Here is a 19,715-nt window from a genome sequence, read left to right as displayed (position 1 = left end):
ATTTTTACCTAAACGCAACGCGGGTCCTGCAGCATTTTAGAGGCGATTCAGCCTCAGTGTCAAGTATAGGAAAAGTGGAAAATAGATCTAAAAAATGCTAGAACAGAGTGATTTTCCAAGTGTTTTTTTTTTTAGAAAAAGCAGGTCACTTTCAGGTCCATGTAAAAAAATAAAAATAAAACTCTACACCAAAAAGCTCCAAAAATCGCTTGGCATGACTAGAAAATCGCTAGGCACATGTCTGAAATCACTAACAATCGCTTCTAAAAACGCTAAGCACAAGTGTAGCAAGAGAAAACAGCATCAGCACTGCAGTGACTGACGGGGGGAGGTATTGGTGGGAATAGCTTGGGTATCCCTAAATATGAACTGGTTGGCAATAATAGCTTCAGCGTGCTCTGACTGTAAACAGATAATCTTGTGGTAGGAGGAATAAAGGTGGAAGTCGGCACTGCTTCTGTGGTTTTATTCTGGCATATCAAAAAGTTCCAATGTTCCACAAATCGTGTAAAATAGGCAAATATATAAGGTGGATGCACATACCAGTTCAAGGTGGACAAACGATGCGGTGGGTGCTGACACTGATAGCATTACGGCCGTTTTGCACTTTTGGCATTTCTACGGAGGCTTTTTGATATGCCATAATAAAACCACAGAAGCAGTGCCAACTTTCATCTTCCACCACAATGAAAAGACTAAGGCCCTGTTTACACTTAATCAGTTGACATGCGTTAGTGCGCATTGGTACGTGTTTTTCCATAGCAGTGCATTGTGAAAAAGATTTCAGTTAAAATGCGTTAAAGTGAACCTCCGGACTAAATATCGACTCAGCAGCACTGAAAAGGCCTGGTGTTTCTTTAACAGTTTCACAGCATCAGAACTTTGTTTCTCTTATACAAGCCTCATTTTTAGCTGCACATAAAAAAAACTGCCCGGGCATTTTTCCCCTGATGCTGTGCAAAGCATGATGGGATTTCTGATGTTGTTGGTCTTGTTCTGCTGTTTTGGTGCAATTTTATTTATTTTTTTACATTTTGAATTTGACATTTGAAGCCTAGCGCATGCAGCTGAGAGGGATTATCAGGACAAAGGACAGTTGGAACTGTGCCTTATGCTCCCGGTCACCTCCTGTCAACCAAAAAGATGGCTGCCCCCATGACAAAGATGGCAGCCCCCATGAATCACAAACATTTGCCTGTTCTTTTAAAACAGTGGGTAAAAAATTATATTACCTATCTATTATAATTAACATAACTAATGTAACTTAATGACAGTATGTTTGTTTAGGCTGAAGTTCCCCTTTAAGTGTGAACGGTGCCATAGGAAAACATGGGCATTACTTTGAAAATCAGTTTCCCTTATAAGGCCCAGTGCACTCCAAAAACCGCTAGCAGATCTGCAAAATGCTAGATGTTTTTGAAGCAGATTTCAGAGCGATTCTAGGCATGTTTAGAGAGGTTTTCTAAACATGCCTAGCGTCTTTGTGTAGCAGATTTACAAATATTGTTACAGTAAAGCTGTTAGTGAACAGCTTCTGTAACAAAAACGCCTGGAAAACCGCTCTGATCTAGCGTTTCCCAGAGCGGTTTGAGCTTTTCCTATACTTTACATTGAGGCAGAAACGCATCTGCAAACCGCAAAAGTGTTGCAGGAGCCATGTTTGCGGTTTGCTAAAAACCTCAACCCGCTGGTGTGCTCCATCCCATTGATACATTATCCAAGCGTTTTCACAGGCGGAAGGGGTTTGCGGAACGCTTCAAAAACCGCTTGGTGTGCACCAGGCCTAACTGAAAGCAACTGATTAAGTGTAAAAGGACCAAGAGTTTGCGATTACGCTAGCGATTTTTGGTGTGCACTGCCCCTTACATTTGTTCTCAGTTTTTCTATACAGAAACGCACAGGAAAACTGACAAGTGTGAATCCAGCCTAAAGAAAATAATGTACTGCATGTAAAAGTGCAGTGTTGGGATATACAGTATCTGCTGTATAAAATGCTTTTTGTGTAACATCAGTCCATAGAGGGAAATAGGATTTAAAGGGGATCTGTAACAAAAAAGAAGAGCTCCTGCATTGTACTTACTTTGGGAGGGTGAAGCCTCTGGACACCAATGAGGCTCCCCCGTCCTCTTCACTATCTGGGATCCAGCGATGGCCGCCCCTGAAAAATCAGGTGACAAGCTTGTTGGCTGTGGCGCAGTGACTTTCATTGTAGTATATGCCTCACTGCGACAGTAACGCATGGTGTGACATTTTGGCTCCGTAGCTGCACAGTGTGAAAGGGCCCTTAAAGGGGCACTACATCGAAAAACTGTAAAATTTAAAATATCTGCAAGCATATACAAATAAGACGTACGTTTCTTCCAGAGTAAAATGAGCCATAAGTTACTTTTCTCCTCTGTTGCTGTCACTTACAGTAGGCAGTAGAAAGCTGACATTACCGACAGGTTTTTGGACTAGTCCATCTCTTCATAGGGGGATTCTCAGCAAGGCTTTTATTCTTTATAAAGATATTCCCTAAAAAGGATTTAAACAATGATGCTGGCCAGCTTCCCTGCTCCCTACACAGTTATTTGGCAGTTGGACAGAGCAACTGCCATTCACTAAGTGCTTTTGAAAATACAGTGGCTTGCAAAAGTATTCGGCCCCCTTGAAGTTTTCCACATTTTGTCACTTTACTGCCACAAACATGAATCAATTTTATTGGAATTCCATGTGAAAGACCAATACAAAGTGGTGTACACGTGAGAAGTGGAACGAAAATCATACATGATCCCAAACATTTTTTACAAATCAATAGCTGCAAAGTAGGGTGTGCGTAATTATTCAGCCCCCTGAGTCAATACTTTGTAGAACCACCTTTTGCTGCAATTACAACTGCCAGTCTTTTAGGGTATGTCTCTACCAGCTTTGCACATCTAGAAACTGAAATCCTTGCCCATTCTTCTTTGCAAAACAGCTCCAGATAAGTCAGATTAGATGGACAGCGTTTGTGAACAGCAGTTTACAGATCTTGCCACAGATTCTTGATTGGGTTTAGATCTGGACTTTGACTGGGCCATTCTAACACATGGATATGTTTTGTTTTAAACCATTCCATTGTTGCCCTGGCTTTAACTTTAGGGTCATTGTCCTGCTGGAAGGTGAACCTGCACTACCAGTCTCAAGTCTTTTGCAGACTCCAAGAGGTTTTCTTCCAAGATTGCCCTGTATTTGGCTCCATCCATCTTTCCATCAACATTGACTGGCTTCCCTGTCCCTGCTGAAGAGAGACAACCCCAGAGCATGATGCTGCCACCACCATATTTGACAGTGGGGAGGGTGTGTTCTGAGTGATGTGCAGTGTTAGTTTTCTTCCACATAGCGTTTTGCATTTTGGCCAGAAAGTTCCATTTTGGTCTCATCCGACCAGAGCACCTTCTTCCACATGTTTGCTGTGTCCCCCACATGGCTTGTGGCAAACTGCAAACGGGACTTCTTATGCTTTTCTGTTAACAATGGCTTTCTTCTTGTCACTCTTCCATAAGAGCCAACTTTGTGCAGTGCACGACTAATAGTTGTCCTATGGACAGATTCCCCCACCTGAGCTGTAGATCTCTGCAGCTCGTCCAGAGTCACCATGGGCCTCTTGACTGCATTTCTAATCAGCGCTTTCCCTGTTCGGCCTGTGAGTTTAGGTGGACGGCCTTGTCTTGGTAGGTTTACAGTTGTGCCATACTCCTTCCATTTCTGAATGATCGCTTGAACAGTGCTCCGGGGGATGTTCAAGGCTTTGGAAATCTTTTTGTAGCTTAAGCCTGCTTTACATTTCTCAATAACTTCATCCCTGACCTGTCTGGTGTGTTCTTTGGACTTCATGGTGTTGTTGGCCCAATATTCTCTTAGACAACCTCTGAGGCCGTCACAGAGCAGCTGTATTTGTACTGATATTAGATTACACACAGGTGCACTCTATTTAGTCATCAGCACTCATCAGGCAATGTCTATGGGCAACTGACTTCACTCAGACCAAAGGGGGCTGAATAATTAAGCACACCCCACTTTGTAGTTATTGATTTGTAAAAAATGTTTGGAATCATGTGTGATTTTCATTCCACTTCTCATGTGTACACCACTTTGTATTGGTCTATCATGTGGAATTCCAATAAAATTGATTCATGTTTGTGGCAGTAATGTGAGAAAATGTGGAAAACTTCAAGGGGGCTGAATACTTTTGCAAGCCACTGTAAATATATCCACGAGAATCCCCTATAAAGAGATGGACTAGTCCAGAACCTGTCACTTCTGTCAGATTTCTACAACCTACTGTAAGTGACAGCAACACAGGAAAAAAGTAAATTATGGCTCATTTTACTCTGGAAAAAATTTTACTTCTTATTTGTATATGTTTGCACATATTTTAAACTAGCTGGACGCCCGGCGTTGCCCGGGTATGTATTTGGCTAGTGTTGGCTGTGCCCACTTTTCCTAACCCTAACACACAATTACTTAATGACCAAGTATGTGAGCTTTGCGGTCTTTGGCATCAATAATTTGCAATGAAATAAGATTCATCTGATTGGATGTGGCTCCACCCCTTTTCTGAATTTGAAGCCCAATCAACCAATGGCTAACTGTACCAGGTACAGGTGATTAACATTGCAAGAATGGCAGCAATTAAATATTCCCCTTAAAAATCAATAGGTGAATTTTGATTGGCTTTTGTAGGCTCCACCCACTTCTCTGAATATTAATCCCAGTCACCCAGTGACCAATTGTGCAAAGTTTGAGAACCCTACCATTAAAAGTGTGAGAATTGCTGCAGTTTACATTTTCTCAGTGAAATTTGCATTTGTCTCCGCCTACTGATGACCCGGCATTGCCCGATTATGTATTTTGCAGGTGCTGGCTGTGCCCACTTTTCCTAAACCTAACACACAATTAATCAATTACTCAATGACCAAGTTTGTGAGCTTTGCTGTCTTTGGCATTAATAACCTGCATTAAAATGAAACAATTCATATTGGCTATTTGTGGCTCCACCCCCTTTTATAAATGTAAACCCCAGTCACCCAATGATCAACTGTACCAGGTTTGAGGCTTGTTCCATTAACAGTGCAAGAATGGCAGCAATTAAATATTCCCCTGAAAAATCAATAGGTAATTTTTGATTGCCTTTTGTAGGCTCCACCCACTTTTCTGAATATTAACCCCAGTCACCCAGTAACCAACTGCAAAGTTTGAGAACCCTACCATTAACAGTGTAAGAATGGCTGCTGTTTACATTTTCCCAGTAAAATTTGTATTTGTCTCCACCCACTTATGACCCGGCCTTGCCCGCTTATGTATTTGGCTGGTGTTGGCTGTGCCCACTTTTCTAACCCTAACACACAATTAATCAATTACTCAATTACCAAGTTTGTGAGCTTTGCGGTGTTTGGCATCAATAATTTGCATTGGAATATAACAAATCTAATTGGCTGTTTGTGGCTCCACCCCCTGTCTGAAATTGAACCCTAGTCACCCAATGATCAACTGTACCAGGTTTGAGGTTTGTGCCATTAACAGTGCAAGAATGGCAGCAATGTAAATATTCCCCTTGAAAATCAATAGGTTAATTTTGATTGGCTTTTATAGACTCCACCCACTTTTCTGAATATTAATCCCAGTCACCCAGTAACCAACTGTGCAAAGTTTAAGAACCCTACCATTAACAGTGTAAGAATGGCTGCTGTTTACATTTTCCCAGTAAAAATTGTATTTGTCTCCGCCCACTTATGACCCGGAATTGCCCATTTGTGTATTTGGCTGGTGTTGGCTGTGCCTACTTTTCTAACCCTTAGACCTGGTCCACACTAGGTCCGGAAACGTATCCGTGGCTGCGTTTTTCAAACCTGATGAAAAACGGAGTCCCGGATACTAATGTTCAAAATAGCAGCCAGCCTCACCCAAGTAAAAAACGGATCCGTCTGCGTTTGCGGGGACCCGTTTTCAAAACCTGAACTGAAGGTCCGGATCTGCTGCATTTTCACGCAACGGATCAGGACCACGGATACACGCAGGGGTAGTGAAAGTAATGAGAAAACGCATCTCCAGCTCCACAGGCAAAAAACGGATGTGAAAACAGATAGCCTGAGCTTTATGATTGGCCCAAAAAAATCCTCCCACTCCTTCCTAATGATGGAGACGTTTTCTGTCAGGGAAAAACCTGAACGGAAACTGATGCAAAACTGATGCACTTTCATCAGTTTGCAGTACGGTGGGTACTTCCACTAATCTTCCCCTGATCCGGACTGCAGTGTCCGTCCTGCAACTGTGTCTAGTGTGGACCCACCCTAACACACAATTAATCAATTACCAAGTTTGTGATCTTTGCGGTGTTTGGCATCAATAATTTGCATTGAAATGAAACAAATTTAATTAGCTATTTGTGGCTCCACCCCCTTTCTGAAATTGAACCCTAGTCACCCAATGATCAACTGTACCAGGTTTGAGGCTTGTGCCATTAACAGTGTAAGAATGGCAGCACTGTAAATATTCCCCTTGAAAATCAATAGGTTAATTTTGATTGGCTTTTATAGACTCCACCCACCTTTCTGAATATTAATCCCAGTCACCCAACAACCAACTGTGCAAAGTTTGAGAACCCTACCATTAACAGTGTAAGAATGGCTGCTGTTTACATTTTCCAGTGAAATTTGTATTTGTCTCCGCCCCCTTTTTGGTTATGGGAATAAAAAGTATCCTATACTTTATTCCAGGCAGTGTACTATGTGTGTGCCAAATTTCATTCAAATCCGTTCAGCCATTTTTGCGTGATCGAGTAACAAACATCCAAACATCCGAACTTTCCCATTTATTATATTAGTAGGATTTTACAGCTTTTCGCTGTATGCCCCTTTAAAGGGAACCTAAACTGAGAATGGATATGGATGTTTCCTTTTAAACAATACCAGTTGCCTGGCAGTCCTGCTGATCTTTGACTGCAGTAGTGGCTGAATCACAGACCTAAAACAGGCATACACCTAATCCAGTCTGACTTCAGTCAGAGCACCTGATCTGCATGCTTGTTCAGGGGCTGTGGCTAAAAGTATTAGAGAGACAGGATCAGCAGGAGAGTCAGGCAACGGTTATTATTTTAAAAGGAAAAATCCATATCCTTCTCAGTTTAGATTCCCTTTAAAGCAAAACTGAAGCAAAATTAATCTTATGAGATAATGATGTGTATGTGATTTGCTTTAAAGAGACACTGAAGCGAAAAAAAAAATATGATATAGTGAATTGGTTGTGTACTATGAATAATTACTAGAAGATTAGCAGCAAAGAAAATATTCTCATATTTTTATTTTCAGGTATATAGTGTTTTTTCTAACATTGCATCATTCTCTAATATGTGCAGATTACACAACACTCAGCATTCAAAATGAGTCTTTCAGAGCAGTCTGTGAAGTAATGACCTCTCCTCTAGCAGAGGAAAAGTAAATAGTCCAGGAACAGTTGAGATAATAAAAGTCAGATAACAGCCCTCTCCACCACTAACTTAGTCGGAGAGCTTAATGGCTTGTTTGCATAGAGATAACAACTGGAGTTTCTCAACTCTTCCTGTACTGGAAACAATTACACTGATGTATCTGATCTTAATGTTTTATTTCTTAGCTGTGCTACACATACAAATCATATCATATCATTTTTTTTCGCTTCAGTGTCTCTTTAAAGTCAGTAGTGTTAATCAGTTCTGCAGTACCAGTTTTTAGCCAGCAGATGGCAATAAAGCACCTTTCAACTATAATATACTTTCACGCAGAACGTTCAGCTAGATGTTAATAGTTCTGCAATGAATTTAGACATTAGTATTCAAATGGAATTTAATGAAAGAGAAGTGAAGCATTCCCTTCCACATCACACCATTTTACTTTTGGTCTGCCCTTCAAATGCAGAGTAAGCTATTGAGTCAATCGGTATCTCAAATCAAAATCCGCACACTCCAAATTAAATGCAAATCATTGTGAATATTTATTGTACAAACAGTCCTTCACCTAGAGAAGTGTCACAGACAGGTGCTGGTAGCTTGCATTAGATAGGAGTCATGAGACCCCCATAGTCCATCAAAAGCATTCCACCACAAACATGTCAATCAACAATTGGAATAGTATGAAGGATAAAGAAGTCCAACATGTAAAAAAAGGGAGTGCACGTTTTACAGCCTGAGGACGGGCAGCATGCCAGAATCTGCTCTCGGCCAGTGCCTGTTGCAGCTTTAACATGCACACGTGAAGTTTGTTTGCATGTTGGACTCGTTTATCCTTCATACTATGCAATTGTTGATTGACAGGTTTGTGCTGGAATGCTTTTGATGGACTATGGGGGTCTAATGACTCCTATCTAATGCAAGTTGCCGGCACCTGTCTGTGACACTTCTCTAGGTGAAGGACTGTTTTGACAATATATATTAAAGGGAACCTTAACTGAGAGTGATATGGATGTTTCCTGTTAAACAATACCAGTTGCCTGGCAGCCCTGCTGATCTCTGTGACTGCAATTGTGGCTGAATCACCCACCTGAAACAAGCATGCAGCTAATCCAGTCTGATCAGTCAGAGCACCTGATCTGCATGCTTGTTCAGGGGCTGTGGCTAAAAGAATTACAGTCACAGGATCAGCAGGAGAGTCAGAAAACTGGTATTATTTTAAAAGGAAAAATCCATATCCTTCTCAGTTTAGGTTCCCTTTAACGATGATCTGCATTTAGGGCTGGAACCCACAAGAGCGGTTTTTTGAGCATTTTGGCAGCGCTGCGATACGCTAGCGTTTTGCCAAAACGATCAGCTGATGTTAATGGATGGGGCAACTTCCACAGGAGCGCTTTTGGCAGCGTTTTGGCAGCACTGCGATACGCTAGCAGTTTGCCAAAACGCTGGGCTAATGTTAATGGATGGGGCAACTTCCACAGGAGCGTTTGCGTTTCCCAGAAATGCAAACGCAGGACCTGCAGCATTTTGGGAGCGTTAGCGCTTCAGTGTAAAGTATTGAAACGCTAGCAGAAACGCTCAGCAAAACCTAAACTGAGCGGTTTTGCTAGCGTTTTGCGGTTCAGCACATTGTAGCAAAATTAAAAATAATTCACAGGACCAATCAGGATAAAAACGCAAAACGCTACACAACCGCTGAGCAAAAAAATACTGTTGCAAAACGCGACCGAAAACGCTAGCGGCTGCGTTTGCGGATTTCAGTGGGTTCCAGGCCTTACTTCGGAGTGTGCTGATCTTCTGTTGATTTGAGATATATTGAATGTCACCTTGTGCGGCTGGAAACTTGAGTGTGAAACGGTAACCAATAAATCTTGCCGTGAACCTGAACTCAGAACTTCCTCTCTGCTCTAAAAGATAAGCAACAGCATAATAACCTTCAAGGTAAAAATAAATCTTTGTTACAGCTGATACAAATTCTGCAATAAATCTGCTGTGTTTACCTCCTGTTTTCATGGAAGCAGACATCTTGTTAACATCCTGTGCTTACCTATTAACTCTTTGATTTGAAACTTGTGATTAGTCACAGATGAAGGGGAATTAGACAGGCTAAACTCTCTAAATACATACAGGGTGCATTTCTCTGTTTTCCCTTCTGTCATGTGCAAGAGTTCAGGTCCACTTTAAGTCTATGGTAGGTTATGGAAGTGATGGTATTCTTGGTGAATGTTCTCTGTATGTGACGTGTCTTTACCAATAAGATGACGATAATTTGCCGAAGTACTTAACACTTTAAAGGACACCTGAACTGAGAGGATTATGGAGGCTGCCATGTTTATTTCCTTGTAAACAATACCAGTTGCCTGGCAGCCCTGCTGATCTTTCATGCATCAGTAGTGTCTGAATCACATACCTAAAACAAGCATGTGGCAAAACAGTTAAACTTTAACCAAACCTGATCTACCTACAGTATATACTCGAGTATAAGTCTAGAAATTTAGGTCTGATTCACTTCATAAGGGGTCGACTTATACACGAGTCACAGGCAACACTGAGCACACTGAGTAATGTGTGTACTAATAGTGACATTCCCATTTGCAGCAATTTACCCAGTGGTAAGTGATACTGCGAGGAAAGGAAATGCCAAGAAAACACAGGTCTGAAAGTCCTGACCACCGCCATAACAACCATAACAAGGAAAAGGAGGGGGGGGGGGGCGGAACACTGGGCTACATTAAAGGGAGTGAATAATTGCAACACTTGGGGGCCTGGAGGAGGTTATGTCTGCAGTACTGTATGCAGTGCAGTCATTAACCCCTCCTGAGCCCCAAGTGCAGCCATCTTTACTGGGTAGACTTATACTTGTAGATTGCAAATTCCAGCTTAAAGAGGAACTGTTAGGTATAGGGTCTCAGAGAGAAAAAACACATATATCAGTAGCTAAATATTGGCTGTACTTACATTACATATGCATTTCACTGTCCACGTTTGGATTTCACAGAATTTGTATATAGTATTTGCAGAGAATGATGCTCCTGACAGCTCATGGCAGGTTCCATGTTTGTCTGTCTTGTATGAAGCCAATTGTGATGTAATATCCTCCCTTACCCTGCTTACTGATGATTCCACTCACAAAAAAGATCAGGATCAAAGATCCTAATGGTTCATGATCCGGACAACACTACTGTGCAGTGAGTATTAATTAGCCATGTGGCTAGGAACAATAGCGGACTCGCGCAGTAAACTCTAACGGAACATGTGCTGTGAGTTGGGCTGCAAGTTACAAGCTGCTGTAACATGAGCCTGTAACTTCTCACTGTGAAAGCAGCCTTAGGGCGGGATAGGGAAATGAAGGGGAGGACCAAGGGAGTGCAGTAGGGGGAGGAAGCAGCCCCAGAATGCTTTGTAGTATCTGTTATGCGTCCTGCCGGCCTCCTTAAAGAGAACCCGAGGTGGGTTTGAAGAATATTATCTGCAAACAGAGGCTGGATCTGCCTATACAGCCCAGCCTCTGTTGCTATCCCAAACCCCCCTAGGGTCCCCCTGCACTCTGCAATCCCTCATAAATCACAGCCACGCTGCTGACAAACAGCTTGTCAGAGCTGGCTGTGTTTATCTCTATAGTGTCAGCCTGCTGCTCTCCCCGCCTTCTGCAGAACTCCAGTCCCCGCCTGCATCCCTTCCCTCCCTGCTGATTGGAGGGAAGGGACGGGGGCAGGGACCGGAGCTATGCAGGAGGCGGGGGAGCAGCTGAGACTGACACTACAGATGTAAACACAGCCTCACAGCACCGCTGTGATTTATGAGGGATTGCAGAGTGCAGGGGGACCTTAGGGGGGTTTGGGATAGCAACAGAGGCTGGGCTGTATAGGCAGATCCAGCCTCTGTATGCAGATAAAATTCTTTAAACACACCTCGGGTTCTCTTTAAGAGCTTGGGAATATAGAGGCTGGCTTGCTGTTCAGCAAACATCAAAGTAAGAGAGATTTTTAACTTCAGTATTGCCCTTTTGGCTTCCTTCTAAACTGTTTAACACAGGAGAATAAAGGTTTAAATTAGCTTTTGCAGCCTGACAGTTAATCTTTAAGAGGGTTGAACATTGGAGTCGGCTTATACACAAGGTCATTTTGTATTCGAGTATATATGGTATGCTTGTTCAAGGTCTAGGGCTAAATGTATTACAGGCAGATGATCAGCAGGACAGCCAGGCAATGTGCATTGTTTAAAAATAAATAAATATGGCAGCATCCATACGCCTCTTACTTCCGGTGTCTTTTAAAGGGAACCAGAGACGAAGCACCCTTGTGTATTTTACCATATATATCAGTAAGAACATTAGAGAAAACACTTGCAATGCTCTCTGTTTCATCCTCACTGCTAAAAGTGTCTGTTATCAGCTGTGATAAGAATCCCGGACTGAGCATTCAGTCTGGCTTTGCAGGGAATAATTATAGCGGAGTCATTATAGCAGAGCCACAAGGGGGCAGGCTTGGGCTTGAAAAGACACCAGAGAAGACAGACTCAGTTATAATCTTTCCTTAGCAAAGGTAGACTGAGTGCTCGGTCGGAGATTCTTATCAGAGGTTATAACAGTCAGATTAAACAGAGAACAATGAAACAAAGAGCAGATTAGGTCTTTACTGTCATGTTCCCACTGATTTATTAGGTAAAATACAAGAGGGTGCTTCATCTCTGGTTCTCTTTAAAGAATCGCCAAATCTTTACAAGAATCTCCCTGGTAAAGAATTATACATGAGACCAGGGCTGTGGAGTCGGAGTCGAGGAGTCTGAGTCGGAGCAATTTTGGGTACCTGGAGTTGGAGTCAGTAGTTTCATAAACTGAGGAGTCGGAGATGGATGGTTTTTGTACAAAATTTTTCCCTGTTTTTTTAGGTAAAAGTTGGGGGGTCGGCTTATATGCGAGTATATACGGTATAAGACTAAGGAGTTGGTGTTGGAGCCATTTTGGGTACCTGGAGTCGGTGGTTTCATAAACTGAGGAGTTGGATGATTTTTGTACCGACTCCACAGCCCTGCATGAGAGGCTTCAGAGCTGGAGTAGAGCAGAATTTCCTCTGCTGGACTTTTTAGCTGAGATCAGAGGCACAGCAGCCCTCCCAAGGGCTCATTTCAGCACTGTATTATGTACTATTTGCTGGTTTACAGCTTTGCTACTTATGGATTTGGAAATTTTCTGTTGGTGTAGGTTGGTCATTTTGTGCCAAGTGATAGTATCATTCAGGGCTGTGGAGTCAGCCAAAAAAATCATCCAACTCCTCAGTTTATGAAATCTCCGACTCCAGGTACCCAAAAATGATATCTACTCCAACTCCACAGCCCTGGTATAATATGACACGAAGCTTTCATTCTGCTGGGCTTACGGTTATTATCCTAACTTCTTTTAATCCCTGTCCTTTATATAGCACCAGCATATTTCATGGTGCTTTATCAGCTGCAGTAAAACAAACTATGCATACATTCGCTTGTCATGTGTCCGATATTTACACCCCATGAATGCTACTACTGTAGAGCCTTTTGTGACTTTCTGTCCAGTATCTTTGATGTGATTCTGTACTTTCTCTTTAGGTGTTTCTTTATAGAGATCCATCCCACTGATCAGCCAAGATGGTGGTGAATGTTTGTCTTCCACAGTTCAGGCCACACATAGCCTGCAACAAGGTAAATGCCTTCTTTATGAGGAATCTATTCCACTCATCATTGAAGCCCAAGTATATTTGTACAGTTGTGACCCTAAACTTTCAAAACACATTTCCACTGCATTTTTGTGCCTATTTGGTCAAGCACTGTTTTATTTGGCTTATGCTGGGAATACACCATACGTTTTTTCAGCAGATAGATGGTTTGATAGATCATTTCCTACTTGTCCGATCCTATATTTGATCGTTTTTCTGATCGATTTCTCATAGAAGTAAATGGAAATTGATAAGAAAATCGATCGGAAATAAGAGCGGACAGTAAATCACTGATGGACTGCCGCTGTGCATGTGCTGCAGTTGTGGCTTGTGGTAATCACTGATGGACTGCTGCTGTGCATGTGCTGCAGTTGTGGCTTGTGGTAATCACTGATGGACTGCCAATGTCATATGCTGCAGTTGTGGCTTGTGGTAATCACTGATGGACTGCCGCTGGGCATGTGCTGCAGTTGTGGCTTGTGGTAATAATTGATGGACTGCTGCTGTGCATGTACTGCAGTTGTGGTAATAATTGATGGACTGCCTCTGTGCGTGTGCTGCAGTTGGGTTAATAATTGATGGACTGCCGCTGTGCATGTGCTGCAGTTGTGGCTTGTGGTAATAATTGATGGACTGCCGCTGTGCATGTGCTGCAGTTATGGCTTGTGGTAATCACTGATGGACTGCCGCTGTGCATGTGCTGCAGATGTGGCTTGTGGTAATCACTGATGGGCTGCCGCTGTGCATGTGCTGCAGTTGTGGCTTGTGGTAATCACTGATGGACTGCCGCTGTGCATGTGCTGCAGTTGTGGCTTGTGGTAATCACTGATGGGCTGCCGCTGTGCATGTGCTGCAGTTGTGGCTTGTGGTAATCACTGATGGACTGCCGCTGTGCATGTGCTGCAGTTGTGGCTTGTGGTAATCACTGATGGACTGCCGCTGGGCATGTGCTGCAGTTGTGGCTTGTGGTAATAAATGATGGACTGCCGCTGTGCATGTGCTGCAGTTGTGACTTGTGGTAATAAATGATGGACTGCTGCTGTGCATGTGCTGCAGTTGTGTTAATTGATGGACTGCCGCTGTGCATGTGCTGCAGTAGTGGCTTGTGGTAATCACTAATGGACTGCTGCTGTGCATGTGCTGCAGTTGAGGCTTGTGGTAATCACTGAAGGGCTGCCGCTGTGCATGTGCTGCAGTTTTGGTAATAATTGATGGACTGCCGCTGTGCATGTGCTGCAGTAGTGGCTTGTGGTAATCAGTGATGGGCTGTCGCTGTGCATGTGCTGCATTTGTGGCTTGTGGTAATTACTGATGGACTGCTGCTGTGCATGTGCTGCAGTTGTGGCTTGTGGTAGTCACTGATGGACTGCCGCTGTGCATGTGCTGCAGTTGTGGCTTGTGGTAATCACTGATGGACTGCCGCTGTGCATGTGCTGCAGTTGTGGCTTGTGGTAATCACTGATGGGCTGCTGCTGTGCATGTGCTGCAGTTGTGGCTTGTGGTAATCACTGATGGGCTGCTGCTGTGCATGTGCTGCAGTTGTGGCTTGTGGTAATCACTGATGGACTGCTGCAGTGCTTGTGCTGCAGTTGTGGCTTGTGGTAATCACTGATGGGCTGCTGCTGTGCATGTGCTGCAGTTGTGGCTTGTGGTAATCACTGATGGACTGCCGCTGGGCATGTGCTGCAATTGTGGCTTGTGGTAATAATTGATGGACTGCCGCTGTGCATGTGCTGCAGTTGTAGTAATCACTGATGGACTGCCGCTGTGCATGTGCTGCAGTTGTGACTTGTGGTAATAATTGATGGACTGCCGCTGTGCATGTGCTGCAGTTGTGTTAATTGATGGATTGCCGCTGTGCATGTGCTGCAGTAGTGGCTTGTGGTAATCACTGATGGACTGCTGCTGTGCATGTGCTGCAGTTGAGGCTTGTGGTAATCACTGAAGGGCTGCCGCTGTGCATGTGCTGCAGTTGTGGCTTGTGGTAATCACTGATGGACTGCTGCTGTGCATGTGCTGCAGTTTTGGTAATAATTGATGGACTGCCGCTGTGCATGTGCTGCAGTAGTGGCTTGTGGTAATCACTGATGGGCTGTCGCTGTGCATGTGCTGCAGTTGTGGCTTGTGGTAATTACTGATGGGCTGTCGCTGTGCATGTGCTGCAGTTGTGGCTTGTGGTAATTACTGATGGACTGCTGCTGTGCATGTGCTGCAGTTGTGGCTTGTGGTAATCACTGATGGACTGCCGCTGTGCATGTGCTGCAGTTGTGGCTTGTGGTAATCACTGATGGACTGCTGCTGTGCATGTGCTGCAGTTGTGGCTTGTGGTAATTACTGATGGACTGCTGATGTTCATGTGCTGCAGTTGTGGCTTGTGGTAATCACTGATGGACTGCTGCTGTGCATGTGCTGCAGTTGTGGCTTGTGGTAATCACTGATGGGCTGCTGCTGTGCATGTGCTGCAGGTGTGGCTTGTGGTAATCACTGATGGACTGCCGCTGTGCATGTGCTGCAGTTGTGGCTTGTGGTAATCACTGATGGGCTGCTGCTGTGCATGTGCTGCAGTTGTGGCTTGTGGTAATCACTGATGGGCTGCTGCTGTGCATGTGCTGCAGTTGTGGCTTGTGGTAATCACTGATGGACTGCCGCTGGGCATGTGCTGCAGTTGTGGCTTGTGGTAATAATTGATGGACTGCCGCTGTGCATGTGCTGCAATTGTAGTAATCACTGATGGACTGCAGCTGTGCATGTGCTGCAGTTGTGACTTGTGGTAATAAATGATGGACTGCTGCTGTGCATGTACTGCAGTTGTGTTAATTGATGGACTGCCGCTGTGCATGTGCTGCAGTAGTGGCTTGTGGTAATAACTGATGGACTGCTGCTGTGCATGTGCTGCAGTTTTGGTAATAATTGATGGACTGCCGCTGTGCATGTGCTGCTGTTGTGGCTTGTGGTAATCACTGATGGACTGCCGCTGTGCATGTGCTGCAGTTGTGGTAATAATTAATGGACTGCCGCTGTGCATGTGCTGCAGTTGTGGTAATAATTGATGGACTGCCGCTGTGCATGTGCTGCAGTTGTAGTAATCACTGATGGACTGCCGCTGTGCATGTGCTGCAGTTGTGACTTGTGGTAATAAATGATGGACTGCTGCTGTGCATGTACTGCAGTTGTGTTAATTGATGGACTGCCGCTGTGCATGTGCTGCAGTAGTGGCTTGTGGTAATCACTGATGGACTGCTGCTGTGCATGTGCTGCAGTTGAGGCTTGTGGTAATCACTGAAGGGCTGCCGCTGTGCATGTGCTGCAGTAGTGGCTTGTGGTAATCACTGATGGACTGCTGCTGTGCATGTGCTGCAGTTTTGGTAATAATTGGACTGCCGCTGTGCATGTGCTGCAGTTGTGGTAATAATTGATGGACTGCCGCTGTGCATGTGCTGCAGTTGTGGCTTGTGGTAATCACTGATGGACTGCCGCTGTGCATGTGCTGCAGTTGTGGCTTGTGGTAATCACTGATGGGCTGCCGCTGTGCATGTGCTGCAGTTGTGGTAATAATTGATGGACTGCCGCTGTGCATGTGCTGCTGTTGTGGCTTGTGGTAATCACTGATGGGCTGCCGCTGTGCATGTGCTGCAGTTGTGGTAATAATTGATGGACTGCCGCTGTGCATGTGCTGCAGTTGTGGTAATAATTGATGGACTGCCGCTGTGCATGTGCTGCAGTTGTGGCTTGTGGTAATCACTGATGGACTGCCGCTGTGCATGTGCTGCAGTTGTGGCTTGTGGTAATCACTGATGGGCTGCCGCTGTGCATGTGCTGCAGTTGTGGTAATAATTGATGGACTGCCGCTGTGCATGTGCTGCAGTTGTGGCTTGTGGTAATCACTGATGGACTGGCGCTGTGCATGTGCTGCAGTTGTGGTAATAATTGATGGACTGCCGCTGTGCATGTGCTGCAGCTATGGCTTGTGGTAATCACTGATGGACTGCCGCTGTGCATGTGCTGCAGTTGTGGCTTGTGGTAATCACTGATGGACTGCCACTTTGCATGTGCTGCAGCTATGCCTTGTGGTAATAATTGGACTGCCGCTGTGCATGTGCTGCAGTTATGCCTTGTGGTAATAATTGATGGACTGCTGCTGTGCATGTGCTGCAGTTGTGGCTTGTGGTAATAATTGATGGACTGCTGCTGTGCATGTACTGCAGTTGTGGCTTGTGGTAATAATTGATGGACTGCTGCTGTGCATGTGCTGCAGTTGTGGCTTGTGGTAATCACTGATGGACTGCTGCTGTGCATGTGCTGCAGTTGTGGCTTGTGGTAATCACTGATGGACTGCCACTGTGCATGTGCTGCAGTTGTGGCTTGTGGTAATCACTGATGGACTGCCGCTGTGCATGTGCTGCAGTTGTGGCTTGTGGTAATAATTGATGGACTGCTGCTGTGCATGTGCTGCAGTTGTGGCTTGTGGTAATAATTGATGGACTGCTGCTGTGCATGTGCTGCAGTTGTGGCTTGTGGTAATAATTGATGGACTGCTGCTGTGCATGTGCTGCAGTTGTGGTAATAATTGATGGACTGCCGCTGTGCATGTGCTGCTGTTGTGGCTTGTGGTAATCACTGATGGGCTGCCGCTGTGCATGTGCTGCAGTTGTGGTAATAATTGATGGACTGCCGCTGTGCATGTGCTGCAGTTGTGGTAATAATTGATGGACTGCCGCTGTGCATATGCTGCAGTTGTGGCTTGTGGTAATCACTGATGGACTGCCGCTGTGCATGTGCTGCAGTTGTGGCTTGTGGTAATCACTGATGGACTGCCTCTGTGCGTGTGCTGCAGTTGGGTTAATAATTGATGGACTGCCGCTGTGCGTGTGCTGCAGTTGTGGCTTGTGGGAATCACTGATGGACGCAAAGATGGGCCGCTCCACACAACATGTGCAGTACGGAGCAGCGCTCCCGAAGCTTAGGGCAGTGGCCCTAAGCCCTTTTTTTTCCCCCTAGCTTCAGACTCCCTTTAACTGTGCAAGTAACATGATGGAAAGGTCCATTAATACTGATTCTTTGGTTTGTTGTAGATCAGCGCTGATGGTTATGAAGTGGACAATCTGATTTCGGAAGACCTTGCTAGGAGGAATCGTGGGTTCCGTTGTGAATACTTTATAAAGCCTCCTGTACACATCACTATCACTTTCCCATTTAACATAGACATCTGTAGAGTAAACATAGACACCTCCTCTGGCGGACATCCTCCCATTACAGGAATGGACATCTATACAGCCACTTCCACCAATAAAATGTGTTGGAATAACCAGGAATCCGGTCAGCCAGTTATGGCCATCCAGGAAGCGGACAGAGAGCTCTTTGCTTTGGTTGGTAAAGCTCTATTAAGAAATCAAAGCAAGGCCACCTTCAATAACCGAGGCTTTAAACCTAGACACCCGTTCCATCATACTGATAATGTGTTGTCTTACCATGGCTCTTCATGCCAAGATCTCTGGAATAAAGGTCAGAACTCTCTTAGTAATGTCACCCACTTGAAGATCTGTATAACGCACATAGCTGGTGGTTCCCCTTGCTCTATAAAAAGGGTAGAAGTTTGGGGTCAACCTTCGAAGACCTGCCCCAAAGAAGTTGTGGAAAGTGTGTACCAGATTGCTTGTTTGAGTCTCCCTCACAATTTTGGGCAGCTACAACCGGCGTCACCATCAATGGAGACTAACCACATGTCTTACAATAACTCGGAGACCGCACAACATAGCTTGAGCGAACTTGCCAGTATTCTTCAAGATTTTCCTGAGGAGTTTCTGGACCCAATCACCTTGGAGATCATGACTTTCCCCATGATTCTCCCATCAGGGAAAGTCGTTGACCAAAGCACACTTGATAAATGCAACCAAAGTGAAGCATCGTGGGGCAGAATGCCAAGTGACCCTTTTACCGGAGTTCCCTACAGCCCTCAGTCCCAGCCTCTTCCCCATCCCTCTCTGAAGGCAAGGGTAGACTACTACCTTCTCCAGCACAGTGTTCCTGGGTCCAACCTGCTGGGAAGGGCATGGCCAGGGGGCCCAGTGACTGCTTCTGCCATAGCCTTGTCTTCCATGAAAAGGAAGGTAGAGTGGATGGAGGATTCGGCCAATGATGGTGACAATGTAGACACTTATTTTTCTGCTGTCAGTGGTCTTTGTTCTACCTCAGATTTTAGTAGGAAGAAAATGAAGACTGACGGGGATTCTCAGACATCACAAATGGACTGCTCCAATTCAGGTATTCTTTTAAATGAGCTACAGTGTGAATGCTATATAGGTCTTCATAATACCTAGATATCTGTGGCTTACTGCATAGTAAAAATGTTGATACCTCGGGTGAGGGAAGTCCCTGGATTCTCCAGAGGCTTCCCCTGTTGTCCTCCGCCAGGCCGGTCCAGCACTGAGACCTCTGAAGCGCAAGGACCCAATCGGGTTTCATCGGAAACAGCCAAGCCCGATTGGGTCCATGCTACTGCGCATGCACAGCCAACAAGGGCTTGTCGGGCTGGTGGTGGAGGATGGGGGAAGCCTCTGCATTATCCCTTTGGACATTCTCAA

The 19,715-nt window shown here is 44.8% G+C and overlaps 1 protein-coding gene across 2 annotated transcripts in view; it reads left to right on the top strand.

The window, feature by feature from the left end:
• Window positions 1-19,715, top strand: part of UBOX5 (U-box domain containing 5) — a 69,714-nt gene that overhangs the window by 31,319 nt on the left and 18,680 nt on the right. For both annotated transcript variants that reach the window (XM_068274791.1, XM_068274802.1), the window contains exons 2-3: window positions 13,028-13,120; window positions 18,207-19,395. In XM_068274791.1, the coding sequence (XP_068130892.1) occupies window positions 13,067-13,120; window positions 18,207-19,395 (1,243 nt within the window). In that variant the 5' untranslated portion in view covers window positions 13,028-13,066. The remainder of the gene's footprint in view (window positions 1-13,027; window positions 13,121-18,206; window positions 19,396-19,715) is intronic.

The sequence above is a fragment of the Hyperolius riggenbachi genome, chromosome 1, assembly GCF_040937935.1.
Source record: "Hyperolius riggenbachi isolate aHypRig1 chromosome 1, aHypRig1.pri, whole genome shotgun sequence".
Taxonomy (NCBI): domain Eukaryota; kingdom Metazoa; phylum Chordata; class Amphibia; order Anura; family Hyperoliidae; genus Hyperolius; species Hyperolius riggenbachi.
The sequence above is the reverse complement of the archived record's forward strand: the minus strand, read 5'-3'. Positions and strand labels throughout refer to the sequence as shown.